Source organism: Archocentrus centrarchus, chromosome 4 (genome assembly GCF_007364275.1).
Source record: "Archocentrus centrarchus isolate MPI-CPG fArcCen1 chromosome 4, fArcCen1, whole genome shotgun sequence".
Classification (NCBI taxonomy): domain Eukaryota; kingdom Metazoa; phylum Chordata; class Actinopteri; order Cichliformes; family Cichlidae; genus Archocentrus; species Archocentrus centrarchus.
The window spans coordinates 5608773-5619809 of record NC_044349.1 but is presented as its reverse complement, the minus strand read 5'-3'; the positions used below and the strand labels follow the sequence as shown (position 1 = coordinate 5619809).

At 39.5% G+C, this 11037-nt stretch overlaps 1 protein-coding gene across 1 annotated transcript; it reads right to left on the bottom strand.

The window, feature by feature from the left end:
• Positions 1 to 3614: 3614 nt before the first annotated feature.
• rgs4 (regulator of G protein signaling 4) lies at positions 3615 to 9634 on the bottom strand. The gene is made up of 5 exons (XM_030727122.1): positions 9484 to 9634; positions 9039 to 9146; positions 7558 to 7622; positions 5582 to 5745; positions 3615 to 5201 (listed from the first exon to the last, which is right to left on the bottom strand). The coding sequence occupies exons 1-5, from the start codon at positions 9525 to 9527 to the stop codon at positions 4956 to 4958; spliced, it is 627 nt and encodes a 208-aa protein (XP_030582982.1). The 5' UTR covers positions 9528 to 9634; the 3' UTR covers positions 3615 to 4955.
• Positions 9635 to 11037: the final 1403 nt, after the last annotated feature.

The window sequence follows — 11037 nt, the reverse complement described above, 5'->3', positions numbered from 1 at the left end:
TTCTAGAAAATGAGGCCTAAAGAAGCAAAAAATGGTGATTACCAAAAATCAAACATTTTCAGCTCTCTGGCTGAGCTGTCACTGCACTGCAGCATTTCCTTTGTAATTTCTGGTAAGATTTATCCTCAGAAGTCACTGTGAAGGTTTACAGTTTCTCTTTCTTTGATAATAATAAATAATAAAAGAAAGAAACATGGAGTACAATCATACCATCATGTGCAGGGCTGCCCCTAACTGTACATCATAAAGAGAACTGCAAGAGACAATCCTACATAACTTATGAGTTATAGTGTGGCACAGCTGTACAGGCTGCACAACAAATTCAAGGACAAACAAACAGGAAGGTAGAACAGATCATCTACTAATTGGAAGGTTGGAGGTTCAATCCCTGGCCGTTCCAGTCCAGGTGCCAAAGTATCTCTGGGCTGAACCTCGAGTTTCTACCCATGTATTTATTGGAGTGTGACTGTGAGGGTTTTAGATATAAAGTACTGGTATGAATGTAAGTGCTCGTGTAGAGAAGAAAAGTGCTATATAAGAACCAGCCCGTTTACTATTACAGTTTACAGTTGCAATAGGTCCACAAGCTAATGAAGGACCACTTGTTAGTTCCACACAGACACATGAAACGTACTTCCTAAAGTCTGACTTGAATAGGCCCGTGTTGTCCAAAATCTGTGTTTTCCTTAGTCAGTCTCACAATATTCTGATTCCTAAAATGTGAAGAGGGGACAGATTACCCCAGTCTTAATTGTCATTATTAGTCGTCACAGTGCAGTAATCATCATTCACCCTTCCATCCATTTTCCTAACCTTTCCAATTCAGGGTCACACAGGTTCTGGATCCTATCCCAGCTCTCATATGCAGCGTTTCCACTAGCACCTACTCAGCGCGACTCAATTTGGCTCGGCATGGTTTGTCGAGGTTTCCATTAGGTCCTGATACCAGGTACTTTTTTAGTACCCACTCAGTCAGGGTTCTAAGCAATCCAAGGTGATCTGAAATTGTGATGTCGCAGAGCAGCATGCCACTGATTGGCCAGGAAGTGTCGTCACTAGCTGAGTCATGAGAGCGACTCCTTCACCAGAATAAAACGCGTCATTTTTAAAACCTGACAGCAAGAAAATGGAGACACACAAACCAACACCGTGATTCAACGACAAGGAGCGAGGACGTTTTTGTGCTCGGCGGCAGACGAGAAATGAGAAAGTGTATCAGGAGGTCTCCGACATAGACATACATACATGGACGCCGCATTGAGCACTGAATCGTATGTCGACATTGTCGCCATATTGGATGTGGCAACTCCACGCAGCACTCCGGTGCTGCGTGGAGTTGTTCAAATCGTTTTACAGTTGAAATTGAACCACAGTTTTACATTTTAAAAACTGAATATGCAGTCCTGCAGTGAAACCAGCCTCCAATCAGTGAAGTCAATCTCACTTAACTCCACTGCCCCAAACTAACTACTCTGATACAAATAAAGACTGATTCATCTTCCAGACCTTCTATTTGCTCACTGTCTGCTCATCACTCTAGTTTTGCATTTGTGCTTCTTGCCCCCATTGGTTTTTGTGTAATACTAATGACTCCGCCCACATTGAGGTGGTACGCAATTGTAGTGGAAACAAAACAAAAGTCGAGTCGAGTTGTCTTCTGCTTAGTAGGTACTAGTGGAAGCTAGTAGGTACTAGTGGAAACGTGGGAATAGAGCAAAAGGTGGAGTACCTCCTGGGCAGCTAACCAGTGCATCATAGGCCACTAAACATGAACAGTTTTATCAGCTGTATTTATTATGATCATTCTTGAGATCATCTTCTTCCCACATTAGGAGTGATACAACATTCCCAAAGCATCCTGACAAGCCAAAACACACAGCTGATTCCACCCAGTTTAACAACTGAAATCACATCATCTTTACTTGATAAAGGAAGGACAAAAATAATGACAATGGAAATAAATTAGAATTAAGAAATTAATTACTAATATGACTGGAATTTATGACACTGCAGTTTTTCTAGGGCATCTCAAAAGATTCATCAGATAAAATATTGAATTAAACAACAAATTAGTCTAATTTTTTGACATTTTTGTGCTCCAGAACTGATGCTGAATGCAATCAGAGAAATTTTAGCCAGCAGTAGCCTCAGTCCAGGGTGTATTTGAGCAGATTCCTCATCCCTGGTCCTCATATGCTCTCCAAACTACTGTTACACTCCCATTCATTTTAAATGACAGAGAAGTATTCACACTAGCAGACCATCCCAGTGGATTTATCACTTTCCTGAGATTTACTCAAGCTACAGAATTCCTGCAGATTGAAGCTGACATGCAGCAATATATCAGAGAGAAACACGAATGGGAATCTCTGCAGACACAGTATGTATGGATCCTTTCCTTCTGTGCATACAGACGTCTTCCACAGGAGGAATTTTTAAATATTGATACATAAGTATCAATAATTAACATTATTTAGCATTTATTAAAAAAAAAAAAAAACAGTGGAATCAGCAACAGAATTAAACAGCATCAGATCAAGATGCCCAGCATGTTTTCATGTTTGCACTAATCCCACTTTGAGGCTCCTCTGTAAAGGTGCTGGTAAATTATTAATCCAAGCGTTTTTTCACATTCTGCCTCTATTAAAGTAGCAAAGCATTTCATATTCTATTTTTGTGCTCTTACTAAGCAGCAAAGCAGGCAGACAGAATTAACCAACAGCAAATATTTATGCATGTTTGCCGTCTCCTTGTCTGTACGAGTCAGATTCGCAGATTAGATTAGATTTGTTATTTACCGCGCAGCTGCTTGTCCTCTCAAATGCGTTCCCCTTAAATAGGCATAAAGTTTAGGGCCATGAGTATGAATGCGGCTGCTGTAAACGGCATCAGCTTCACTGAGGTACATCCAAACAAGTCATGGGTCCGGTGTGTGAAAAGGGAAGCTTGAGCTCTGAAAGTTACCTGTAGTTTCTTGTAGGTTTTGAAATTAAAAATGTAACTGTTTCATAATAGAAAAGCAGTAATTAAATTCTGAAGTATTAAACGGGGGTGCATAAACTGTGCCTTCATAACAAAATGGTGTGCTCTTGATGTGAAACTACTATGTTCTCTGGTAATTATTAGATAATAACGTGAGATTCTGGTAATCATCTATAATCTGCTGACATTATGCAATCAGTGCTGGATATAGAGGAGACCAGCTTTTCCCTGCTGATTATAGATGATTGCCGTCTGATTCCGAGGGGACACATGCGGTGAGGTCATCTTTTAGACATCACTTCAAAAAGAGTCAATTAGAGTCAAAACTTGCGCTGATCTCAGCGTAAAATCAAATATTGTTATCAGTCAAGTGAAGTTTGCAGTCAAGACTCTAAAATTTTAAATAGAAAAAGTGTGGAGAAGGTCGACTTTAAAGGAGCACCTGCGGGCAAGTGCAGCTCCACAACACCGGCAATGAGACCCGGTGAGGAGGAGAATGATGTCGGTGCTGCAGTTCTAAAACCATCACGGCTGGCCGTGATTTATTTATAAGACTGGTGAAATTTTTTTCCTCAAGTGGCATCATCAAACTCCAAAAAAAATAAAAAAAAAAACAAGGCAGAACACACTCATCATTCAAGACATAATTTTATTTGAGGATAGCAATCCACTGAAACAGGGCAAAGACAAACACTTATGTAGTTTTCTATCCATCATATACGTTTAAATAAGACATTGCAGAATGCGCGGCCACGTAAAATAGTGTCAATTAACGTGAACACATTGTTAAATACCCTACACAAATTGCATTATTAAACACTGAAACAAAAAAGCATAATTTATAAATGCTTTTTTTTTAAAAAATCATCAGAAGAAGTCACTATTTCTCCTACTCTGTGACATCACTCAATGACACTCATTACTACTACTACTACTACTGCTAATATTAAAGCATGCCCAAAATTCCCACGAGATTCCGAGTCGGCGTTTTCACAGTGCAGAGATCATGTCGGGATGTTTAATTAGCAAAGCCAGTTGTTACCATGATGAAGCGTTGAGATATACACCAGGTTTTACTCACTTGAATCGAACAGACATCAATATCACCCATGCGCTGCTGCAAAAACATATGTTATTAGCATATGATATTAAGGGTGAGTTATAAAGCTAATTTGTGAGGCCATGAGTCAGCATGATCGAACATGAGCTGTGGCCATGCTGCCACACCCCAAAATAACTGCAAAGCAGATGAATACAATATATGTGGTTCATTTATCGTTGTTGCAGCTGTGCTGGGGTAAATTATTACTTCATATCTGTAATTGTATAAAATCTTGCAACATTTAAAATCGGTGTTTCTACTCTCACGCACAGGGGAGTCAGGGCATTCTTTAAAAAAGTGCTTTTCGTATCAGTTTAAATATACAGGTTTGTACATAGCTTTTACTTAAAACAAGTAATCTGTGCTGTTCCATTAACAAAATGCTCCAGTGGCAGCAGTTTGGTTGAACGTGTGTCTGGTGGCTGGAGGTAGCTGTCAACTGTTTTCTGTTGTAAGTTTCAGGATAACCTGGTCACAGCTTGGAGATCAGATTATGTTTCGCAAGGAATCCAGAAGCAAAAATTCACAATGCAATGATATATTTACATTCTCTGTTTTTGTGTGCATGGAAATATTAAACATTCAGTCAGTCAGATTAGCACACCTGATGGTGAATGCAGTAATGGGAAATATTGTATTATTATGATTAATTGGCAAGAGGACCACATAAGCCCAGCAATCAAGAAAGTATCAAAAAAGAAAAACCCTCCTCACATGAACCTTTATCAGTCACTTTCAAATCCATTCTTTTTTTTTTCTCTCTTATCTATAAACCCTGGACACCCCCAACAAAAGCATCATTCCCAGTGTCAGCACTTACTGACTTCCAGTCTTTGGCACCTGCTTCAAGCCTTTCCTTCTTTACTCCTATCTAAGCGCCACCAGCTAACACCTGGCTGCTGTCAGCCGTGTCACAGCTTCTCTTCTCTTTCTTCTCCTGAGCAGTGTTGCTCTGTTGTTGACACAGGTCCTGGATCAGTTTGGATTTGAGAAAGCGCCTGTAGGAGTCTTTCTCCATCAGCGTGTAGATCATCTTCTGAGCCTCGTCAAAGCAAGACGGGCAGGCGTTCTCGACGTTCTGCCTCGTGTTTTCTCTGGTTGCTGCGTCTAAGTTTACCTTAAAGGACGCAGAATGAAAGAAGAGTTAAATGTACTGATTAAATATATTTGCACTTCAGAAGCCCGAGTATTTTAAGCTGCCACACATGAGAAAAGTCACAGAGGAAAAACTAACTATATCTTCTTCTTTTTTTTTCCTAACAAATAGAAACCCTGTTCAGTGATTGAAATCATTGCTGATGCATGGCAGGAGAAACACATAAGGTTGTTTTTGGCATGTGGTGACTCATATTTTACATTATTGGATGTCGAGATAAAAGCCCAGCAAATGTTCACGTACTGTTATTGCATTTTTATAGACAAGGATCTTACTCATATTAATCAAACTGATTTTTTTGTCATTTCATTTCAGTAGTGTTATGATAAAGGAGTCATTACCTCGTTAGGAGCATCTGCCCCAATATATTTCTGGTAGATCTGCTTGGCTCTATTCGCCAGCTTGGAAGGAGCAGTCTTCTTGTAGTCCTCACAAGCCGTCCAGAAGTCCATGTTTTCCTCACTGAACTCTGACTTTAAGAAGCTGGTGAAGACTGAGCGACCCACTAACACAAAAAGAAAAAATGTGTATTTTTATCCAATGTATTCTACAGGCACATTTATCATTAATTATTTAATTAACTTTAATAATTATTTACTCTTAATAAACAATGTAATTATAGTTAATAATATTTACTAACTGGTAAATTGTTGGTTTTGACCTGTTGGAACTTTCCAGTAACCATCCAGCTCATGCTCACAGATGACCTTTGTACTACTTGTATTAAAGCACATGTAAGTAGGCCAATGATGTGGTGATTGTGTAATTCACTATGAAGCTTCTGCTCTGTTTCTCCAACTGCTTAGATTAGTTGTTACATGTTTATTACACCTTTCTCAAGCTGTTTGGTTAGGTTTGCGTAAAAATCGGGGGTCAGATTATTGCCACAACACGAACTACTTACATAAATATAGATTTTTACTTATGATAAGTAAAGACTGTTTGTTATTTTGTTGGCTGTTAACAGGAAATAGCTATTTACTAGAGTTTAAATAACCATAAGGGTTATTATAAAGTACTGCCATTATGAAAAAGGACTCTTTGAGTGAGAGTAATTAATGTTCTAATATAATGACATGGCAACCTTTTCCCTCACCAAACCTAAATTATCTAATTTGGGTGCCAGCCTGATGAATAATGCAGCGGAATGAGCTTGAGCAGTCCAATTTCAGGTCCCACCACCTGCCCAGAGTTAGCCAAAAATGCTGCTGAACTCTCCAAATAGGAGTTTGAATCAGCTCCCAACTGCACATTGGTTGCCAGAAAACAATGAATAATGACTCCATAAATTTTGAGACTGAGTAATAATTTTACCAAGTTGGCATCAAAACTGATGCATTCAGCCATTTTTTTTTCTTTGGCAGCGTGCCCTTGCGCACATCTCCAGATGCACTGCGTTACATGAAAGCTCTACTGATCTACGATATATCAGAAAATTTAATTATGGCAAACTCTAGGGGCAATAATTGCACCCTGTCTTACATGTTCAAGAGGATTACAAGAACAGATCGAGGTGACCTTTTAAGGTCCCAGTATGGTAAACAAAAGAAGGACCAGTGGCAGCTGACAGATGCAGCGGGGATGACCGACTGAAGACATGACCATGTTGGAGGTCATGGAAAGAAGCGGGTCAGAACTCTGCTGGTTCCCGCAAGGCCATTGCTCCCCATTTTTGTCCATGCACACACAGACAGTATGATTCTCAGAGGTCCTATCCACACACACACTCACACACACACACAAAACCTCTGCACTGGTCAGTTCGCCCTGAGAGGCCGTTCAGTAGTGCCTCATGACACGTAGCAGCAAACTAGAGCATGAGAATGTGCTGGAAAGTGCTCGAGAGTGTGTGTGTGTGTGCGCGCGTGTGTGTGTGTGTGTGTGTGTGTGTGTGTGTGTGTGTGTGTGTGTGTGTGTGTGTGTGTGTGTGTGTGTGTGTGTCAGCCAAGTCCCCTTAACTTGCATTTAACATCCTGATCACAGCAGTAATGAGCACAGTGATGATACTTAATTAGCCAAACCCAACCATCTGCTGCAGTGCACTTATTTCGATTCCAGTTTAGTTCCTTCAGACTGTGCAGCTTGATGTTCGGCATCAGTTTTGGGATTAGGAAAAGCTTACTGTCAACTATTAGGGTGGTATGCAATGGTCAGGGCTTTGTGTGACAGCATTCCCATGAGTGCAACTTTATTGTGCTACATGGAAATCTAAGCCTTTAAACTGGCTTAGATTTCCAGCTTAAAGGCTGGAAATCTAAAACAAGCCTCATTTGACTTGTTTTAGTTCAGATCCCATCTTTTCTGTGTGAACACTTACTTTCACTGTTCAGCACCTGGCTGAAAGACTCCTTCCATTTCTCCACCTCAGCTGTATTATACACCCTGAAACGCAGATGATAAAAGTTTTATTAAGTAAAGTTGCACAGAAACATTATTTTATTCTTATGTAATCTACACATTAAGAGACAAATTTTTATTTTGTGTCTATTCTAGTTGAATATGGTCTTTTTGTAGTACCTCCTCCATCGAGGTGAAGTAACCACCAAAAATATAGTGAAACATGACAAACAAGATATCTGTATGAGATTTTCTTATTGCTCTCAAAGGAACGGCTCATTCAAATCCCATCAAAATGACAACAAATCTAATCGTGCCAGCACACGTCAGCTGACAGCAACAAAGTACAAATTCCATCATCTATCAGTGATATTCAGTCAAAAAGACTAACACAAGCAGTATTTATTATCATAACCTGAATTATGCACATTGCTATACAAGCTCCACATCACGTCTTTGTGCTGTGCATGAAGTGATTGATACCGCTGCTGCACAATTATAGCAGGAAAACTGAATATTGATCATCTATAACTGTCTCGGGATGAGGAGGATGCTGCTAAAAAAGCAAAGGTCAGTGTGATTTGGGTCAATGCAAACGTTCTCATGACGAACAATAGCAGGCTTCCCGTGGGAAGACATGCTGCAGACGTGTACAGACAAATCAGATAGACTGCTCCCTTCAGCAACATAATTCAATTTCAGAGTTTCCATTGGCAGTAACAATAATTGCATCTTAATCAGTCATAAAGGCTTAATAACTGTTGTCCACACAAACCAACACATGCATGTCCAAATACTGGAGGCACAGGCTATACCGCTGGGTCAATATATTAAAAAATGATAATAAAACAAGTACTACATCATTTATTTTCCATCAAGTGAAATGGTTCTTCAGCTTATTGTATCAGAGTGGGCTTATCTTCCACATCCATCTATTTTCTAATCACCTCCCTATCTCTTTCTCAGCGAGCCTCAGATAACAGAAAGAGATCCCACGAGTTTCAGTGATTCATTTAGAGGCACATCGATATCGAGGGTCTGCAGTTTGAACTCAGGCACGAGGCAGGATTTTTCCATCCGTACCACATTAAGAGTCAGGATTCAAACTCCATGAGTTTAAAGTCAAAAATAAAGGTTGTTTATTTGCTGATTGGTGATTATGTGTCCCGTGTCCTCCGGAAGCAATAGATATAAGAGGTTTGGACTTCATCACTGTCAGAGATCATTTCCCTCAAACTCAAAATATATACCTACTGCATGAATGGACCACATTTATCACAAAGCAGGAGATTCATCTGACACAGCCACCTTCATCACATTTTTAAGTATCCACTCCTTCAAAATAGAAATGCATTTGTTTGAATGCTTGTGTTTTCTCTTTCAGAGGAGGCTACATGCTGGATTTAACACAGAACAAATACTTTAAACAGCAGCTTTAACAGTGAGACTCGCTCCTCTGACCTTTTTGCAGCAGCTGTGGTAGATTTTTCTTTCGTCTGCTTCTGATCCGCTGCTTGAGATTCGGGCTTCTGGAGTAAGAAGCTTATTTTGTGCTTGATGTCTTTGGCACTGTGGAGAAGCAGAATGAGAGGACCATGAACAAAAATGCATTTCAGAAAACATCGTGTTGTTTGCATTAGTGATATCTGCACCGAGACTTCCTCCGTCTGTGTAAACAGGTGGTTAGCAGATTGTTGGCCACTTCCTCATTTTTCTAATATCTAATACAAGATTTTAAGTTACTGCTGTAAAATAGAAACTGTTTTATTTTTTACATGTCTAAAGATCCCATTCAAATAAATATTTTACTACATTTTTGTTTGTTTCTTTTTCTTTTTTCTTTTTCTTTTTACATTTTTTTAAACACTTGTATCCACCTGTGTTTTTTAAGGTAAATTTCTCTTACCTTTTCAAGCATGTCGCAGGGAGTGTTGCAAGTCCTTTACACATGATTGATGGTTAAAAATCCAAAGTCAGTGCTGTTGTTGTAAATGACAATAGGGAGGCAACCGTGCGGCTGTGAGCAGCAGTGTTTTTGCAAGAGTCCTTCAGTATCAGACAGCAAGCTGTGCTTGTCTCCACCCCCAGCAGTGGTTTTATACCAGCAAAATGGACTGACAATCCCACCGGGCAGGCGGGGGGTGAGGGTGGGATAAAAGAGTTAGAAAGGGACGGGGGGGGGGGGGGGGGGGGGGGGGGGGGGGGGGGGGGGGGGGGGGGGGTTACAACAGATGGGATCATAAGTAACTACAATAAAAGGTGTTTTCCACTGAGGGATTTAAGGCATTAGAGGAACTGCTGAAGTCATACATCGTGTGGAAAAAAACAGAGCTTTTTCAAACTGAACGAATCTAAAATCCAGACCCTGAAATTGTCATGAGACTCTCGTTTCCAGTGTACTCTGTGATGTCATCGCTGGAAAACGTTGCCAGTTGTCTTTAAAAGGTGGACCAGATTTTAACTCAGCTTACAGGACTGAATGTTTATATTCAAGCACGAGTGTTGCTCCTTCTACATATTGTTATTATTATTGGATGTAGTAGTAATAGTAGTATAAATAATAATAATAATAAAAGTGTTAATATTAGGCAATTCATCCTGCGTAACACATTTTTGTAAGTTAAATGTTTTCTGTGTTTTGCAGACGGGTCCTCCAGAACACTCATATCCAAAAAATATTGTGCGCCTCAAGTACAAATCCAGCTGCAGTGAGACTGAAACTGCAGTTGTCTCACTGCAGCAATTTTGCCATGAGGGATCTATTGAAAATAGATCTCTTACCAGTAGATGTTGAGCTATATTGTGTATGTATATGTGTTTAAACTGATGTGTTTTTTATTGGCATTCTCTGACTCTAAAGAACTAATCCTCTGCAGCTGCTGTGACCCTCAGCCTCCTCTTTGTTGGGTGAGCCAATGAGTCATTTTATCTCTACTTAGTTAATAGAATAGAATAAAATAGAAGCCTTTATTGTCATTATACAGGATGTACAATGAGATTGGAGGGCCACTCCTGTTCAGTGCCATGCAACAGAAAATCAAACTCTCTAAAATAAAAATAAAAATATTATAATCTAGTATAATCAAGAAATATACAGAAAATAACAATGTATAAAATATACAAAAAATAGAATGTATAAAAATATATACATACATTGGTGCATCTGTACATTGTAAGAAAAGTAAATAAGTGTATACATATAATAATGAAGATGATGAATATTGCACTTGGTGAATGAATATTGCACTAGTGAATGAATACTGGATATTACACAATATAGGAATGTTGGATATTGTTCAGTATGAATAATCTAATATTGCATAGAGATGTGGGTGTTGCACAGTTAGAGTGGGTGAGTGTGAGAGTTCAGGGTGGTGATTGCTCTGGCAAAGAAACTGTTCTTGAGTCTGTTTGTTCTGGCTTTGATGCACCTGTAGCGCCTGCCAGAGCAGGCAACTTT

Excerpts from the sequence above, each read along its gene's own strand:
- rgs4 (XM_030727122.1), bottom strand. The coding sequence starts at position 9,527 with ATGTGTAAAGGACTTGCAACACTCCCTGCGACATGCTTGAAAAG. Across the intron at positions 9,147-9,483 it reads CCTGCGACATGCTTGAAAAG|TGCCAAAGACATCAAGCACA; the intron begins GTAAGAGAAATT and ends GCTTCTCCACAG. Across the intron at positions 5,746-7,557 it reads CCAGGTGCTGAACAGTGAAA|TGGGTCGCTCAGTCTTCACC; the intron begins GTAAGTGTTCAC and ends TTTTTGTGTTAG.